The 19,011-nt window shown below is 34.4% G+C and overlaps 2 protein-coding genes across 2 annotated transcripts; one reads left to right on the forward strand and one right to left on the reverse strand.

The window, feature by feature from the left end:
• Positions 1 to 5,513: 5,513 nt before the first annotated feature.
• LOC120090601 lies at positions 5,514 to 7,478 on the forward strand (the record flags this gene model as incomplete). Its single annotated transcript, XM_039048322.1, is given in 3 exon segments — positions 5,514 to 5,682; positions 5,685 to 5,759; positions 6,307 to 7,478. Coding segments are annotated over 3 exon segments (1,122 nt in total), but the record flags the coding sequence as incomplete, so codon positions are not given.
• A 1,054-nt stretch (positions 7,479 to 8,532) lies between these two features.
• LOC120091454 (prolycopene isomerase, chloroplastic) lies at positions 8,533 to 14,566 on the reverse strand. Its single transcript, XM_039049488.1, has 9 exons — positions 14,208 to 14,566; positions 13,060 to 13,283; positions 12,251 to 12,361; positions 11,974 to 12,027; positions 11,564 to 11,851; positions 10,923 to 11,114; positions 10,666 to 10,824; positions 10,010 to 10,246; positions 8,533 to 8,977 (listed from the first exon to the last, which is right to left on the reverse strand). Exons 1-9 carry the CDS (start codon positions 14,374 to 14,376, stop codon positions 8,663 to 8,665), a joined length of 1,749 nt encoding a protein of 582 aa, XP_038905416.1. The 5' UTR covers positions 14,377 to 14,566; the 3' UTR covers positions 8,533 to 8,662.
• Positions 14,567 to 19,011: the final 4,445 nt, after the last annotated feature.

Genomic DNA, 19,011 nt, shown 5'->3' on the forward strand with positions numbered 1-19,011 from the left:
TCTCTAATAACCAATTGAGTGGGAGGTTATTGGTAGTTTCATGGTAGTCGTGAGATAAAAGGAAAAATGTTTTCCTAAATTTAGTAATTGTTGAATTGAGATTTCCATTCTCGAAAAGTTCTCACAAAGACTGTCAAGTAAATTAGATTTTCTAAACGATGGCTTGGAGTGACTAGACGATCGTGGAGTGTTTCTATACGATAGACACTCAACTGGCTGATGAGCTAAACGATCATGTAACTTTTGCTAAACGATTGCGTAGCTTTTGTTAAACGATTGGGCATCGTCTATACGATAGACACTGTCATCTCCCACTTGCTCAATCATTTACACGATTATTCTTCCTCCGATCTCTGCCTCTAACCAAGTCCATACAGAGCCCACACTTCTGGATTCTCACACTGAGAATACCAAGGTAGCCATTGTGATGGTGTCATACTCAACTCGACATAGTTGAGGTTATTTGGACGACGTTCGTGGTGTTCGTGTGGAGTCCGTTGTGTTCCTGATCTTGGAGATTTCGGTGTTCGAGTTCTTGATTGATCGTGCTGTGTTGCGGTCGTGGTGGACGAGCGTTCGTGTGTTGCAGTCTTGGAGATTGTTCGAGCGTTTGTGATCCAGGGTGTTGAAGATGAGTCCTCAAAGATATGTTATTTCTTTCCTTTGATCGTATAGTAAAGCATGTTGTAGTTTCGTTGTATGTATAGCCTGTATGTTTCCGTTTGTGACTGTAATTGTTGAATGTTCAAATACAATTGAAATTTGGAACGATCCTTCCGTTGCTCATGAAAACCCTCATAGTCCAATTTCCTTCAGTCACAACTATAGAGTGGGCCACATTCGATAGTGTTACCAGAATAAGGCACCCAACCTTATTTATATACTATAAATCATTTAGACTATTTACTCAAACTTGATCCACTCTTATGTCTCCACATAAAGTTCAAGTACTCATGTAATAGTCATGGATTTTTTAGTTTATTGGATTTCCTTCTAAAACAAAATAATAAATTCATATATTCAATACAACTTTATTGAATCAAACTTCAATAACAACTTTATTGAATTACAGAATGAGTTTATTGTTTACGAACCACGAGTTTTATGATATAAAACCTAACAATATGCCTGTTAATGATAGACTTTTATCTTCGTCTATTAACGATAGACAGTGATAGACTTTTATCTCTGTTTATCAGTGATAGACAATGATAGACTACTATCTCTACCTATCAAGTTTCATATATACTCATTATTTATAACTCTCAAAAGACTTTCAAATAAAGAAATAATATCACAATATGACTAGTGCAAATAAAACCATGAAATCAATCCTATAAACAAACTAAACTCAAAACAAAACAAATATCAAAACACCAAACTAACCAACCCCATATACAATCCAATAACTAGGTCCCAACCAAACATATCTAAATGAAAATATATCTATCCTTGAGCAAACAAGCAAACAAGCAAAATATCAAGAATGAAAACATATGTTTCGCTCTCTAATAATATCACTATCACTCTCTATCAATACTAATGTATAGTGAATATTATCATTGTCTATCATAGATAGACATTAATAGTAGCCAACTACTATGTATCACTGATAGACAGTGACATAATAATATTAATGTCTATCACAGATAGGCACTGATAGTGGTATATCACTGTCTATCAGAACACTTTCAATGTCTATCACAAATATACACTGATAGACTACTATCAGTATCTATCTGTGATAGACATTGGCAATGGTCTATCACTGTCTATAAGTGATAGACAGTGATAAAACACTATCACCGTCTATCACAAGTTTGTTTATACCTTAGGTTTTACTTTCTCTTGTCCCTCTTTTGAGTTTTTATCTTCTTTAGTTTGTTTGATGACTCCTATAATTGTCTTCCTTTTGATGTTGATTAATATTTGTGCAAAAAAATTAGGGTTAATAAGTATTACCATTGAACAAAAATTAGGTTTAATAATTATAATCACTGATAAATTGATTAGAAAAAAAAGAAGTTATACCTTGAAAGTTAAGTAGTTAAGGATATAGTTGAATCCTTAAATTCTTATAAGATGCGACAGCGACAGAAGAAAGATGAAGGAGTAAAAGTGGTAGCAGAAGAAGGATTAAGAAGAAGAAGAGAAGGAGCAAGATGCATCGATTACGAAAGTAGAAAAGTAAGAAGAAGCAGTGGTGGTGGAAGAAGAAGAAGAAGAAGAAGAACGATAAAGAGGATTTCGATTTTGAACGATAAAAATGGAGAAGAACAGTTAGTGTATGTTAGAGGGAAAAATCATGGAAAAAATCGTGTGGTTCTCTGATTAATTTTGGAATGAGTCGGGTTGGGTCACTAGCGTGGATCTCACATGTTTTTTGCATGTGGGCTGAGCTTTTTTAGTATTTGACATGCTTTTTTGGGCTGCAAGCGAAATTTTGAACTTTTGCTATAACTTGTAAATAGTTTAACCCATTTTTCTATAATATAAAATTCTCCCTTAATTTAATATGAATCTGGTTTATATTAATTATTATTTGAATCTCATTCAAGTACAATAAATCTCCTTTTATTATATAGTTTAATTTTGAATCTTCGTCAAAATTAAACCTATATTATAATGTATCTATATATATTGTATTAATTGTATCATATACAATTAATGAATATTCCCTTGATAAATTTAAACATTTCAAATTCTTTCAATACTAATGATCATTGTTTACCCGTTATGAGCTAGTAGGGGGACCTAATAGACCTACGGATTAGAAGGTCCAATGATCCAATGTTAATTATTTTAACTCTTTAATTAAATTAACCAAGATTTATTAACTGTTGGTCACTCCACTAAAGATCCATAGCTGCACTCTTTGCATTGTAGAACATGTTGCGTCCATGGATTTAACCTTACAAGTAAGTCGATCCTTCACGAGTTGTTCGTAATTACAACTAGATCAAATTACCATTTTACCCTTGTAATTATCTCTTACTCCTTAAATACCTCTGATCCCTCTAATGAACAATTTGTTTATGGGGTCCTACCATAAACCAAGTCCCTCTTGAGCCAATGAGTGGGCAGGTACCCTCTGTTAAAGACTCGAAACTAACACTTAAGGGAACTACTCATGTACTTACCCTAAAGGCGAGAAAGAGTGAATTCCATCTTGTGTAGTTATGTTCTCAGCTCCCTACTTGGATAGCCTCCAAAATGGTAGGTTTGTTAAGTCAGTGACTCAGACCACTCCCACCTACACAAATTGAAGGACAACCCTTATAGACAAGAGTCCATAACTCACTCAGGATTGAGATAAGTTACATATAGTCATCCTATGAAGTATTAATCTCTTCAATCAACAGTGTTACAAAGAAAGATTAAATATTTTGTGGTCTAGTCTTACACAAACCCTCTATATAGGATACCCTTGCTCGCATGTCTCCACATGAATGATTTGCATCACATCGTTTGTAATGATTACAAAGTGGGTTGTATCATAGTGTTACCAAGATAAGACACCCAATCTTATTTATATACTATACACCCTTTAGGTTATTACTTGAATATGATCTACTTGTATGTCCACTATATACTGTTCAAGTCTCATGAAATAACCTTAGATTTTTACCTTAATAGATCATTCATTATTGTATATTTAAAACAATTAACCATTATGTCAAATAACTAATTAACTACGAGGCTTTAAGGCATAATACACAACAATAGTAGGATATAATATAAAGATATTTCATATTATTCTTACTACCAATCTCAATATCATAATCATTGCAACATATATCTTTAAAACTTAGCAGATTTCTCTTTAATAGACCCTAAAGGATTAATTTAAATTTTGGATTTATCATTTTATGTCTTGTTTCAAGGTCATGCTTGGCAAAAGGAAGATAAACTTGCTTGGGTTTATTTTGGATTTAGTTTTGAGGTAAGTAATCTTACTATTGGAACCGCCTTCGTGTCAGGTGATAAACTTAAAGATAATTTTGTTGGTTCTGAGATTGTATGAAATTATTAAAAATGATATACGAGTATGTAATAAATATGTTTGAAGTACGTTATGGGTATGAGCATGATTTAGAGTTTTATGAGATATATTAAGAGGATGATTGGACGGAGGCCTATATTTTGAGGTAGGTAGCTTTACTATTGGAACTGCTTTTGTGCCAGCCAAAATAGATTTAAAATATTATTTTGGTTTTGCCAAACAGTTGCCAGAAAAGATATATTCTCATTTTCTAAAGGAATTTAATTATACATGCTATGATTTTATGAGATATTATGCTATGAATTCATGAATTTATTAAATGTTTATGTTAAGATATCATGATAAATGGGATATTTTATTGCATGTTTCCTGAAAGACCAAATTAGTGACAATTGCCCTCTTATCTGTAGCTATGTACACCTCGGGTTCAAATATGTGCGCCTTCGGGTTCACTAGTTTATGTGTGCCTTTGGGCCCACTAGTTTATGTGTGTTCCTTCGGGTTTATCAGTTAATATGAGTACATCTCACCTACAGAAGGACGAGTTAAATTGTTCACTCAGATGATAGTCAATGTACAACTTTAGCACTTCAGATTAGCACAGGATGTTTAGTTCATGTTGCATTTATTGGACATAAATGCTTAACCTGACCCGGTAGTTGGGTTACTTACGGAGTATTTCATATTAATTCTTTCTCATGTTTCTTTTTCAGGTAAGGGTAAGAACACACCAACGAATGACAAGAAGAATTCGTGAACGAGCCACTAGAACCAATCAAGTGCTTCCACTCATGTTTTTCTATGTTTTCATGATTTTAAACTTAGTCAATTATTGAATTTAGAGTATTTTCAATTTTTGAACTTTGGATGTTTGGATGATGTTTTCTAGTAATATTTGAACTTACTTCTGTATCTTTTAAGGACTCTCTGTTAAATGAATTTCAGTTATTTACTTTTAATAGAGTTATTTAATTCATAGTATTTAGTTAATTTTTATCAAATCATTAAAAGTGTCAATTTGAAATATATGCACGCATGTCGTAACAGCCTAGTATAAGTCTTAGAAAGTCGTATCATTACGATTGGAGACCAAACTAAAGATCTATTGAATATATTGTACTTAAATTGGATAATTAAAAGTATAGGTTTAAAGTTGAACAAGGTTCAAAGTAGAAATAAATGATATTTTAACCAAAAAAAAACATGGATAAATTGGAATAGAGGTTGGAGTTGGCGCTCTCGAACATGAAAATAAACAAATTTTCTCAAATAAAAAAATAATTAAAAAAAAAAAGAAAAAAAAAAAGAAAACCAACAGAAAGGAATTTGAGAGAAAAAATTCAAAAAAAAAAAATGAAATTCAGTTATTGACATGTTCAGTTGGAATTTTGATGAGGAATTTATCCATTTTAGGATTAAATTAGTTTCCTCATATCTCTCTTTCCATTTTCTTCCTCCTTTCTTTCCGTTCTCTTCTCTTTTCCCTTTTTCCAGTTTCTGAACAAACTCAACGATTCCCGTCTCTGATTTTTCCCATTTTGACGGTTCTCAAACCCCATTTCACATTTCTTCTTCTGTGCCGACCCACTTCAACGATCAATGGCTTCCCGAAGGAGATGAAACCCCATCATTGTCCCCTAGAAGCAAGTTGAAGTTTCTTTGTAGTTATGGCGGCAAGATCCTCCTCGCCCCACCGATGGCCATCTCAAGTATGTTGGCGGCGAGACGCGCGTTATTGCTTTGCCTCGCGATATCAAAATTCCCAGGTTTTCTGTTCTTCGATTTTCTTCCCCCCCCCCCCCCCCCCCCTTATTTTTCCATTGTGATTCTTATTAAGTTTTCTTGGGGGTTTTTTTTTTTTTTTTTGATGATGATTCTGTTACCGTCTGGAAAATTCTGTTGCTTTGATGATCTCCCTAGAAAGTTCAATAACGATGAAATTATCTGTCAATATGTCAATATCTTCCTAAATTGAAGTGTCGGATATTGATATTATATATCTATGGATATCTTTTATAAATACTTGTGAAATATAGAAAAATGTTATTATCTAATTCAATATGAATAGAAATATTGATAATAATATTCTTAACTTAGTGGGAGAGTAAAAACAATTTAATTATTAATCTAAACAATATAAAAGATTATCAAACTTTTCGTTTTGTGTTTTCTCTTATTCTACTCAATCTTGTTTAGAATCAAACAAACTTTATATTCCTTGAATACCTTATCACTTTCTTCTCTAGAATAAAGTTTAGTGGATTTAGAATACGTTTTGATCTTCTTTCACATAATTTTGGCATGTTCAACAGATCTAATGAAGAAACTGACTGCTCTGTTTGATGGAGATATGGTGCTAAAGTATCAGTTGTTTCCTGAGGATCTTGATGTTTTGGTCTCTGTGAGGTCTGATGAGGATTTAAAGCATATGCTTGATGAATATGATCGGCTCGAAAGCGAAGGAACTCCTAAGCTTCGGTGTTTTTTATTTCCTTCAAACCCAATTGTTATTGAGGCTCAACCGTTCTCCGCTGATCCCCATCAAATTGAGCAACGTTATCTTGAAGCCATCAATGGCATTGTACGTTCTGGCTCCTCCACCAGCGCAAAACTCTCCCCTACTAATGCTAACCGCCCTACATTCAGCATTTCATCTGCTTGTTCATCTCCAAAATCGTCTTCTCCGGACACCCAAACGGCAGAATCTATGGCTCAAGAAGCATTCTCTTGGAATAGCATGAAACCAAGTCGCCCGCCTATGCACAAGGTCCATAGCTCTCCTAGCCTTTGCAGTTCCAACAACCTTCAACCTCCCACCATTGCCATTCCAATTAGTAAACACCACATCCAACAACGCCATTACCACTATCAACAAAACCCGCTGCAGCAGCAGCATCATAATAGCTACCAGTCTGCAAGACTGCCACCAGAGTTTAGCCGATCTAATGCCCCTGAAAGAGTTCCTATGAACCTTTCGCCATCACCGCCTATAGGTAGGACCGACGTTGGAAGGAGTCTGATGGGACCTAATGTTAGCCACCACACATCTAGTAGACAGCAAAGAGGAATTGGAGTGTGGAACAAATATGGATACTCTGAAGAGTTTGCAGCGAACGGTTGTGGTAGGATCGATAGAACCGAGAGTAATCAATGGAGCGCAAAAAAACAGCTTTGGGAGTAACAAAATACAGTTTGTTTAGTCTTGTAGATAATTGGGAAGAACAGAATCACAGATGGTGAGTATAGTCATCTTCTGTTTGTGCTATATTTTGCACAATCATCATACTTTTTGTTTTGAGCTGATGTTTCCTATGAAGTAAATACTTGTATAGATGTGTATAGGTTTCATAAACAAATCTCATGTGTTTGTGATATTTTAGTTTAATACTTGTACATGGTGTTATGCCAAACTGTTAAGATTATACACAGTGTCGATGCAATTCAGGATTTAAGTTCACTCCTCCATATTGTCATTTTGAAGTAAGACAAATATAGGTTAATTTTGAGGCCATTGAAACTAGATTGATTCTAGAGAATAAATCTAGAAAACTATAACTATTTTGGCCATTTTAGTTGTAGCTTAATTTACATCTGAATGTTCAGTGAAGTTGTTTGAAAGAGATGCATCAATTTATTGTGTATGATTAGGAAATGCCCATTTTCTTTGATTACTAATGTTTTGTCAATTTGTGAATTTTAATTTCAGTTTTGTATATATTGATTTTCCCCTAATCAAGTCCTAGCACTCCCTTTTGTCAATATATTTTTAACACTTTTTTTCAAGTACCAATGGCCTATCAATAACAACAAACTATTTTGTATTTTGAGTCGAGTAAATTCTTGCAAGTGAAGCCATGTGAATTATGAGATGGAGGAGCAATGAGCAAACAAATCAATTAACCTAATGTAGTTATTTTAGCATCACATCATCATTTTATCACTAAATTTGAGTATTTCGGGATAAAAAGAAAAACTAAGTCCACTCAAAGATAAAAATTAAGGTTTTATTTGATAGGCAATTTAAATTATTTTTTTATAGTTTCAAATTGATCGAGTTTAGCGAATATGCATTTGATAGGTTGTTTAGATTATGTTTTTAGAAATTGTTTACGAATTCTGTGATCCGAAAAAGAAAAGAAAAACATTATCAAGAATAGTATTTCATCTGATAAACTCAATTATTTTTGTTAAATAAAAATATGTATTATATAATAAATTATAAATTACATGATATTAGAAAATAATGATTATACAAAATTAGTAACATAAATCAAGTTTGTAAATTAATTAATAATATTAATATTCACCCTAATATTTAGTGAGTAACTATACATATAATTAGGTATATGGTTTAAATATATATTATAAAACACATTTTGAACTAATTTTTTAATATACTTCGAAATACATATACAAAAACATGAAATATAACCCTATTTTCATTAAATTTCTTGTTTTCAAGTTTCTGTTTTCATCGGGTTGCCTCAAAACATGTACTAAACTTTCTAAAGAAGAGAAAAACTTTCAAAAGAAGAGAACCCAACACACTGAGGATTGAACTTTTATATTGAATCCATAATATAATACAATTTTACAGAAGATGGTAAGTAGAGTACAAAGGAAGTAAAAAGATGCCAAAATGAAAACAGGAAAATGAAATCAAATCCCAATTGCATCAAGAAGCTGAGAGTGTTGAGAAGTAGAGACTAAAGAATTGGCAACAATGGCACCACTGGCAGCAACAGCAGGGACTCCAATGCCAGGGAAAGTGGAATCCCCACAGCAGTAAAGCTGAGGAATGGGAGTTGAATGCCCAAGAAAAGAGCCTTTTCCTGCTTCAATTGCTGGCCCATATGTTCCTCTGTTTCTTCTAAGAAACCTTTGATGAGTCAATGGTGTTCCCACCAACTTCACCTCACACTTTTCTCTCTTGAAACCTGCTCCAAGGGCTCTCTCAACTGCCCTCCACATCACCTATAAAAATAGTTTAAGTTTAAACTCTAACGGTGGGGAGACGAACAACAGATTTCTTGATCGTTAACTATGAAGTACAGACACAGATACATATATGAGATACGAAAACAATAGGATATGACGATATACCAATTTCTAAAAAATTAAGATACAGATACATCGACGATATGTCATTTATTCTTATATATTTTCTTTATACATGTAAGTTTAATATAAAGATGCTAAATGTAATCCACCAAAAAGCATAAAATGCCAATTTAATAACATAATATTGAAGTCAACGAAGAGGAACTTCGAAGTTGAAGTTGAAGTTGAAGTTGAAGTTGAAGTTGAAGTTGAAGTTTGAAGTTCGGAGAAATGAAAAAGAAAAAAGCGTGAGATCGAAGCTGAAATTTGAAGTTGAAGAGATGAGAAAGATATTCTGAAATCTTTTATCTTGTGGGCTGCTAGATTGACTGATTATAATGGGATTGAACAAAATGGGCTTAAGTTGGACATTTAAAACCCTGAAATCAATTTGGAAAAAAAAAAAAAAAGCTTGTGTGTTCCCTTCATGTATCTGAAAGGGAACATACGTATCCGAACTAAAAAAAAATAAAATAATAAATTCAAATACTTTAATCACGTATCTTTTACGTATCTAGACGTATCAATATCGAGTACATATTTGATATCAATTCTTCGCACAATTTGAAGTATCTAAAGTTCTATAGGTTGCTAACAATATCTTTATACCAGCTGAACCATACTCACTTGTTTTGATTATTTCATTTACTTGCTCAAACTCTTTGATATTTTTGTTTTCAACTTGAAGTTTTATATGAGAAAAGTCTTTTAAGTCAAAGTCTAAATAGGTTTTTGTACAAAGTTAAAAGACCTAAACTAAAATAGTTGAAACGATAAGCAGGAACTTTTGAAAAGGATATTGTAGAAGTTAAAAGGTAAACACTTATTTAGTTATAGTACTGGCAGAAAACATTATCTTGAAGCAACGAAAAGATCCAACCACTAGTTCATAAGATTATAACTTACCTCAGATCTTTCAGCCTTGAGATTTTTGTACTCAGAGCTCCTACGGTCAAGTCCTTCCCAAAGAGTATATGGTTCAGTTCCTGGTGTGTATGCATGTAATACATGTTTTCCAGGGGGTGCTAGATCCGGACTAAGAACACTTGGTACAGATATCAAAACCACGTTTTGATCTGCATCGACTCCTCTATCCCAATCATTAACAACTATATGATGAATTCCCAGATCGTCACGAATATCCTGAAAAAGACATGCACAAAACTTCATAATCTTGAACCAAGTGTTTTTTAGGGAGCAAGAACACTTAGTGCAATAGGCTTCTGAAGCCTAAGCTCGAAACTCAAAGAAAAGGAAAATCATCAATAACGTGTGGTTGCAAAGAAAATGTCCACGGTCTAAGTTTGTTGAAAACTTATAATTTAAAATCCTCGATGTCTCTTGAGTCTAGCGGATAAAAACATGAAATTAGCTTTTTACATTAAAACCATAGTAATTGTCATGTCCCTTAGAACATGGAATGGGAATTAAAGCCATAGAAAAGCAAAATCATCAATAACGTGTGGTTGTAAAGAAAAGCACTGTATCCTCTCCTAGTAGAAGGATTGTGTCTCAGTGGAAAAAGAATGGTAATAAATATATATTTTGCAAACATCACCCACCTCTGCATCAAAGCCCAAGTGAAGATGCATAAACGATTCACATTGTGGAATCGTATTTATCCTATCACGATATGATTTTGGAACGGCGCTTTCAGGTAATAAGGCCAGTGTATCCCACATCGATGCATTGCTCACAACAGCTTTCTTTGCACGTATAAACTGCAACATGTTCAATCATGACATTAGTGGGTTCTAAATGAAGCGGATACTATTGATGTTTCTTTAACATTGACTTGGATTGATTCCATAAAATTTACTTGACCACTCTTTAGCTTGACTCCAACAGCCCGATCATTCTCCACTATAATGTTCTGAACATGACTTCCAAGAGAGATACGCCCGCCAAATTTTTGCAGGCCTTGAAGAAGGGCATTAACAACTGCCCCACTTCCATGAAGAGGATACTCGAGACAGGAACCAGGCTTATACCATTCAGCAAACATATAAATCTGAAATGTAGAAGAAAAATAAATGCATATATTAATCATGGTGGCATTTAAATATGAGGGCCCAAAAAAATAGAAAAGTTATGGCTTATTATATTGTATCTGGGCAAAATGGGAATAAGAAGGCAATGTCAGAAAAAGAAGGTTCCAAGATTCTTTAACAGACCAAAGAGAACAGAAAGAGGAAAGGAAACTGTGGTTCAGTTTACCTTATGAACAAATGAGCTCCCAAATATCGACTAAAATAAACTACTGAAAAGTTTTACCATCAGCACATGACTTCTGAACTTGGTCATTGGCGACATCGATTTAGATTTTAAGATCACACAATAAGCTATTAAAATAACCACAGAATTTTCTTTTCAATAACATGTATTGATTACTAGATGCATTAATACAAAAACTGACTGGTCTCATATTTGGTTCTTATAAAGCTTCATGACAATATTTACCATCTCTGCTGATAATATGCCATTTGTTTTCACTCCAGCAAGTAAGAAAGCCAATAGATCCAACCAATTTCGAATGAAAGGGTCTTTAAGTTCCAACGAGTCGATGATTTCTGAGAATGGCCTGAGAAGCTTGGTTGAACCAATAATACCTTGAGGGCCCATCTGAATGAAAGATTTCAAGAGAGATGGAGCATATCTTGCTGCAGCTGTTGAAAGAACACCCCAATCACCTCGAATTGATAGAGGTGGTAGAGCCATTGCTGCAGCAGACAGTGGAAGTATGGTTTCCTGTGAAGCAACTTCATTTTGAATAAAACATATACATCTTTAAGCATGGAAACTAAATGATATCCTACTCAAAATAAAAAAATTCTGCAATGAAATAGATAAAAAGACAACTACATTCTTACTAGTAGTTTCTGCCATTCTTGAACAGCATTTGGACTTGCATACTTCTCAAGATCCTGAATGCAACAGACTAAACATTGCTTAGTTCCCTGTTCTTTTCAATTTTGACATCACAATCTCATGGATGTAGTTGATTTGGGTGCTTATTATTGTAATGGATACACATTTTTCTACGTGATTGAACAAGCAATACGTGCCTGAAAAAGAAGTTTTCCTATCAAAACTATGCAAATGGAAAAAGAAATAAAATGGGTTACCAACTTAATGTCTGATATCCACCTTGAAAAACTCTGTGGGGCCTATGCGTGATAAAAATTCTCCTTCAGGTATGTAGACCATCCATGAATCATAATTGGCACAAGGAAGTGACTCACCAAGTGCATCTAAGACCTGAAAAAAATAACACACAAGGAGGTGCCAAATTATGGACTTTTGGGTGTCTTGATGATAAGGGTTTGTGATGTTCACCCACTAGAGGATTAGTGGGGCATGAGCATATAAAGGACGGAGTGGAGCCCCTAACTTTCCGGTGATCAAATAAAAAGGTTATGGAAAATTAAGTAGCATATAAAGTTGAAACTTAGTAATTGTTGACGACTTATGAATAATAGGTTGATAATGTTAACACTGGAAAAGACAGGCGCAGAACACTAGAAATGAAAATTGAATCTCCATATCTTCATGCCAATGTTATGACCATTCAATGATTCACAAGAAAAGAATTACAATCAAGACTATCCGAACTCAATAGTCACTTAAATCCATTTTATTCGTATCATTCATCAGAACACTAAATTGATTCAGGTAACAGAAGAGATTACTTGACATAAGATTATGATATGGGGAAAAAAACTCATGGATCTCTGTATTATTTTGTTTCTCAAGATAACTGCGACATTCCTGCTACTTTAATTAGTTGTATTAAAACAACATTTACTGATAAGCTCTACTGAGTTACTCATGAACTTTTCAATCTTCATCAACAGTGAAGAAAAACGAGTTGACTCCATTATGAAAAACAATATTAGATATTCTAGATGTTTATTCATTATTTGATAAATGGCAAGATATGCAGTCAGTGACATTACTTGGGCAAGTGGATTTGCCTGAGGACCACGCGACTGAAACCCCGAAAACAAAGATGGACCAGAGTCGAACTTGTAGCCCTTAATATTGAAAGAATGAGCGGCACCTCCAGGTAAATCATGACTTTCCAAAACAAGAACATCTTGTCCATATCTAGCTAACAGCCCTGCACAACAAAGCCCCCCAATGCCACTCCCAATTACTACAACATCGGCCTCTGCCTTCCCTGCAAATTAAACCACAACTGAGTGAGCACAAGCAATGGCAGTCTCTCATGGTTGACCCTCAAAAGTCAAAAGGGTGTCCCATTGTAAGCAGTCGTGATGTTTCGGAAATATCGTTGAACATTTTAGTTCAAGCTCCAGTAAAATCTCAGGCACTTCTAAATAACGATATGTTTTTTTAAATTGTGTTTGATTCCTTATTGTTCATTTACACTTCTCAAAAAAAACAGTTGAATTATTTGCTAGATTTCAAAAACAAAAACAAAATTTTAAGAACTATAGGTAAAGCCAGTGTTTATAAGCTTAACTTTCAAAAACAAAAAACCAAATGATTATAAAACGAAACTATAATAATTAAATCCATCATCGTCTCCTAAAGATGGCCTTAAGTGGGCAAAGCCTCCTCGGAAGTTAGTATGGTTCAGGCACAAAGCATAATGGAAGTGATGAGGCTCCCTGATACTCGATTATTAAAAATTCAAATAAATAGAGAAAAGAAAAGGGTACCAAGTTACAAGGGTGCTTTTTGCACCTTTGACAGTACTTTGTACTGAAATTAAACAATGACAAAGTTGAATGAACTACAAATACACATGTACTAAGCAACTAAATTCTCAAGGAAAGCTATGAATAACTCTTTAGGAAAGAAAAATAATCTGGAATTGAAAAGAGCAAACCAATGATCATATAGAGCAGAGGAAAGATTTTTTTTTTAAAAAAAACGTCAAGACATAATAAGGCATAATCATATGGAAAACAGAATAGCAGACTCCATGAATACCGATGAAAGGGAAAGTTCTATTCCACGAAACTAGCTCCAATTGCTTCTCAATAGTTACATATTCACTTGGAAGACCATTCATGAAAACCCATCTAATCAAAGAAAAACGGCAATAAAAGGGAGAAAAAGAGAGTGAAGAAAGGACCTGGGAAGGCATCGTTGTTGTTAAGAGATACGGAGCCAATGGAAATGGGTTGTTGAGTACTGCTGGAGCTTTGTGCGAAAATGGGTCGCCGATGAGCTGAAACTCCAAAAGCAGAAGGGGAAAAAGGCCGAGAAAATCGTAGCATATTGGAGCAAAGATCCATCGCCATGGAGTGGGCGAGGTTGCTGTGGATTCGATTGAAGCAGAAATGTGGGTTGAAGACGAGAAGGTGAGAATTGGAGATATTTATGAGTTGTGAAGAGGAAAATCGCTCGCCTGAAGGTTTGGTTCAAAATCAAAGCGAACATTCTTTCCATCAAGGGTTTTGCGTGGCTTGCCGTTAACCGTTGTTTTGGGAAATGAAATCAAATTATCACTTCATTCTTTAAAGAAAAACTTATCATTTTAGCACACCTTTTTTCCTTTCTTTCTGCTAAATCATAAAAAAAGCTGATCAAGGTGTAGAGATCACTTTTGCTAGAATAGACTTTAATCTATTAATACGATGTTCAACAAACTCGATGACTCCAAAAAATCGATCAATCCAATCCAATTTATGCGATTTGGGTTGGGTTATTAACTCATTTGGGTTGGATTGGTTCAAATAAATGAAAATTTTATGAGTCGAGTTGGTTCATGGGTTCACTTAATATAACCCAAATCAACTCGAACCAACCCGAATTTATTATTAGCTTAAAAAATTATATTTTTTATTACTTATAACACAATTATTTATATATATATTCATTTTAATTTTATTTAATTTCAATATTTTTTGAATAATTTATTTTTCAACAACTCTTAAAAGTAGTTTCTTTGCACTTTAGAAAGAAAATTTTCACTATATAAATTGAAATTGAGTTGTTAATCTTAATTAAATATATGAAAATAATTAAATTAGATTTTTATATATTTACATTTTGCTTCTTTTTATAATAAAATTTTAAATAAATGATCCGATTAACCCGAACCAACCCAACCCAAATATTTTATGGTTGGGTTCATTTTTTAATAAAGGTTATTTGGGTTGAAAAAATTTACAACCCGAAAAATTGAATTGGGTCTAAAAAGTATTTCAACCCAACCCAACCCATGAATACCACTATCTATTATTGAAAACTTTAGCAACAATTTTATAATAGACATTACATAAAATTGAGAAGTAAATTTTTTTAATAAAAGATTGCAAGAAAAACATTTGGTCATGCGGCTTTGGATTTATGGCTAATTCCACTTCAGATTTAGAGAAGGGAGCGATGGGAGCGATGGGAGCTCTATTCATATCATCTGCGATAACTGATGGAACCTTATCAGTAATTTTATTGATATTATCAGAACAAGGGTTGAATGATGTATAAATTTCCTCGAAATAAGAAGTAAAAATTTGATCAATTAAGATTGGATCTTGAAATAAGGAGTTAGAATTATCACAAACACTCTTAATTTCGTTCTTTTTCCTTGTTGGTGTTGTTTTTTTATGGAACCATTTGGTGTTAGATACCCTTTATTTTAATCGAGATTTTTTATATCTTTGCTTCCAATAGATTTCTTCTCAAAGGAGATGGTCAAGCTCCTTCTCCAAGTGGAGAATAAGTTGAAGAAATATGGGATTTACAAACCTCAATTTTTCATTTGAAGGAATTAGATAATGATCGGCTCCAAATAGAAAGTTTGTTGGCTGTTGAAGAGAGATTAGATTGAAAATCTTCAGGATTAGATGAATTAGAGTTCCAAAAAGAAGCTTCTTTAATAATCGTAAAGCAAGAGTCATGTAAAGTCCAATGTTCTTCAAATTTGAATCTTTTGAGAAAAGGACACTTATTCTTGTATGGCAAATCTTTGCAAAAAGCAAGCGTTGAATGAAAAATTTTGGACCAATCACAAATTGTCACGTCATTTTTCAAATTAATGACTAAGTTACAAATCATCAACTTTGGGACCAATTGAAGATTGGCATGTGTCCCAAAGTGAAATTGAAGACATAAATTGACAAATCCCTTTCATCATGCTCGTTGGATCGAATAAAAATAATTTGGTCCAATTTAATATTATAATTTGGACTAAAGTCCAATTGAGCCCAAAAATAGGCTTAACGTGGCTCAAATACCAAATTAGGCCAAAATCCAATCAGACAATTTCTCGGACAGTCTTCTTCTTCAGATGGCCCTAATAGATCCTTACAACTAGGAATGTTTTCTTCGTAAAATCTACCTTTGATGGAAGGACCCCCCAATCTCCACAAGTCCCATAAAGAAATAGACATCTCTCTGGATGAATTATGGAGGGTATTTGTTGAGGATTGGACATCATGCTTCACAAAAAGTCCAAACAATGTCGCTATTGCAATCATAGGTGTATAAGGAAGTCAAAACAACATTGAAGAAACGAGCCGTCTTAAATATTGTTGTGTTACAAGCAACTACGACCTTTAACCATTCCTAATAATGGGAGATGTAAAAGAAATCTCCATGAATCTTCAACGAGGTACCCCATCAAACTTTCTTGTTGTTTATAATGCGACAACCGAACGTTGACTATAGATTTTCATTTGGAGCTTTGTTATGTATTAAAGACTCTAGAAACCAGGCCTTCAACAATGAATTAGCCCCATAGGTCACTCTTTAGACCATCGAGTTGGGAAGTAGAATTTTCTATAGGAGGTTGAGATTCCATAAAGTTTCCATACACCACCTCTCCCACAAGAATGATAATTCCATTCTCAGAAGATTGACCTTCATCTTTTACAATGATTAAGCATCAGGATGTTCTGTGAAATACACCATGGCAAAAAAGAACTTTTCTGCAAAAAAAAAAAAAGGTCACTTGTCACGTTAAGAAATGAAAAGAAGAAAAGTAATAAATTGCTTAAATGAATAAATATATAATAAATGGAGTGGAAATGGTGACCACCCTTACAAGCTACACAATCACCCACATAGGGACTGTGTCTAGCAAAAGTTAGATCATTGTTGGCGGAGCTGGTAACCACCCCTGCAGGTTACATAGTCACCCACATACAGATTGTGTCTAGCAGGAATCAGATCATTGTTGGCGAAGTTGACGGCTACCAATGCAGGCTATACAGTCACCCACATAGAGGTTGTATTTAGCAGAAGTCAGATCGTTGTTGGCGGAGCTGGCAACCACCCCTGCAGACTACACAGTCACCCACATAGGGGTTGTGGTAGCAAGAATCAGATCATTGTTGCCGAAGCTAGTGACCACCCCTGCAGGCTACATAGTCACCCATATAGGGGTTGTGTCTATCCAAAGTCAAATCTTTATTGATGAAGCTGACAACACCCTTGCAGGCTACACAGTCACTCACATAAGAACCATGTCTAACAAGAGTTAGATCTATTAGGATTGGTGTCCTAATTCTCCCAGAGTCTCATAGTTTGTAAACTTTGTACACATTGTTATGAATAAAATAAGAGTTATTTTATTTTTTATTTACTGATATCCAATAAACAAAGATTCGTGGTTATTGTATGTAAACTTAAGCATATATATGAGATAAACAAGTGGACCATGTCTTAAGTAATAAACTAAAAGAACTGTAGTATAAGGATTAAGGAGTGATACCTTATCTTGGTGGAACCATGGATACAGCCTGCTTTGTAGAGGTTTACAAGTGTTGTGAACTACTACAAATGGTCTGATCCTGACCATTCATGTGGAGACATGCGAGCGAGGATGTCCTATACAAAGAGTTTGTATAAGACCAGACCACGAGATGATTCGTCTCTTTATATAACGTCGTTGATACTTGAGACTTACATCTCACTTAAACGACCATAGGTGACATGACCTTAATCCTGAGTGCTTTGGAAACTCCTACCTTTGAAGGAGGTCCTTTGATTAGTAAATGTGAGAGTGGCCAGATTGCCAACTCAACAAGCCTACCTTTTGTGGATTTGTCTTATTGGGGAGCTGGGAACTCAGTTACAAAAGAAGGAATTCACTCCTTCCTCAAAGCAGGGGTAAGTAGATAGATTACTCCCTTAAGGGCTGATTCCGGGTCTTGAACATAATGAGAGGACTCGATCATAGTAGGACTATGACTTATGTTCATGAGATGAAATATTAATGTAAATATGATAGAAAAAGAACCAAAGTTTGTATGTTTTATGAGATGAAAAAAAACTATAGGTTATAAATATTATATGGTAAGTTGGTTATCATATTTATAATAATATTAATTATTTGATAATTAAATCTTTTTCTCTAATAGTCGATTGAGTGGGAGGTTATTGGTGATTTTATGGTAACTGTGAGATAAAAGGAAAAATGTTTTCCTAAATTATGGGGTTACTTGATTTGGAAAGAACTCACGATAAAGCTATCAAGTGTAAGTATTGAAGAAAATAAGAACTGAGATTTCCATGAGCAGCGGAACAAGACTATTCCAAATTACAATCATGAATGAACATATATTTATAGTCAACTTTAATACAAATGTTTATGTGATTCATACAGAAATTACAGCATTAATAATACACATGAACAGAGAGTAAAACTTTACGCACAAAGGCAAAAGCGTCTCCATGCTCCGTTGCGCGATCGCTCGAACAACAACGACCATGAACACTCAATCTACACGGCCACAACACCACTTGAACACAGCATGAACACTTCGCTCTCGTCCTCAACAATCTCCTCGGTCACGAACTCTTCCACAACACGAACGGCCTCCATAGCACCACATACGGCCTCCACAAAACCTCGACGGTGTCGAGTTGAGTTTGACACTACCAACAAGCGACCTTGGTATTCTCGGTGTGAGAATCCATAAGGTGGGCTC

This window comes from Benincasa hispida, chromosome 11 (assembly GCF_009727055.1).
Source record: "Benincasa hispida cultivar B227 chromosome 11, ASM972705v1, whole genome shotgun sequence".
NCBI classification, from domain to species: Eukaryota; Viridiplantae; Streptophyta; class Magnoliopsida; order Cucurbitales; family Cucurbitaceae; genus Benincasa; species Benincasa hispida.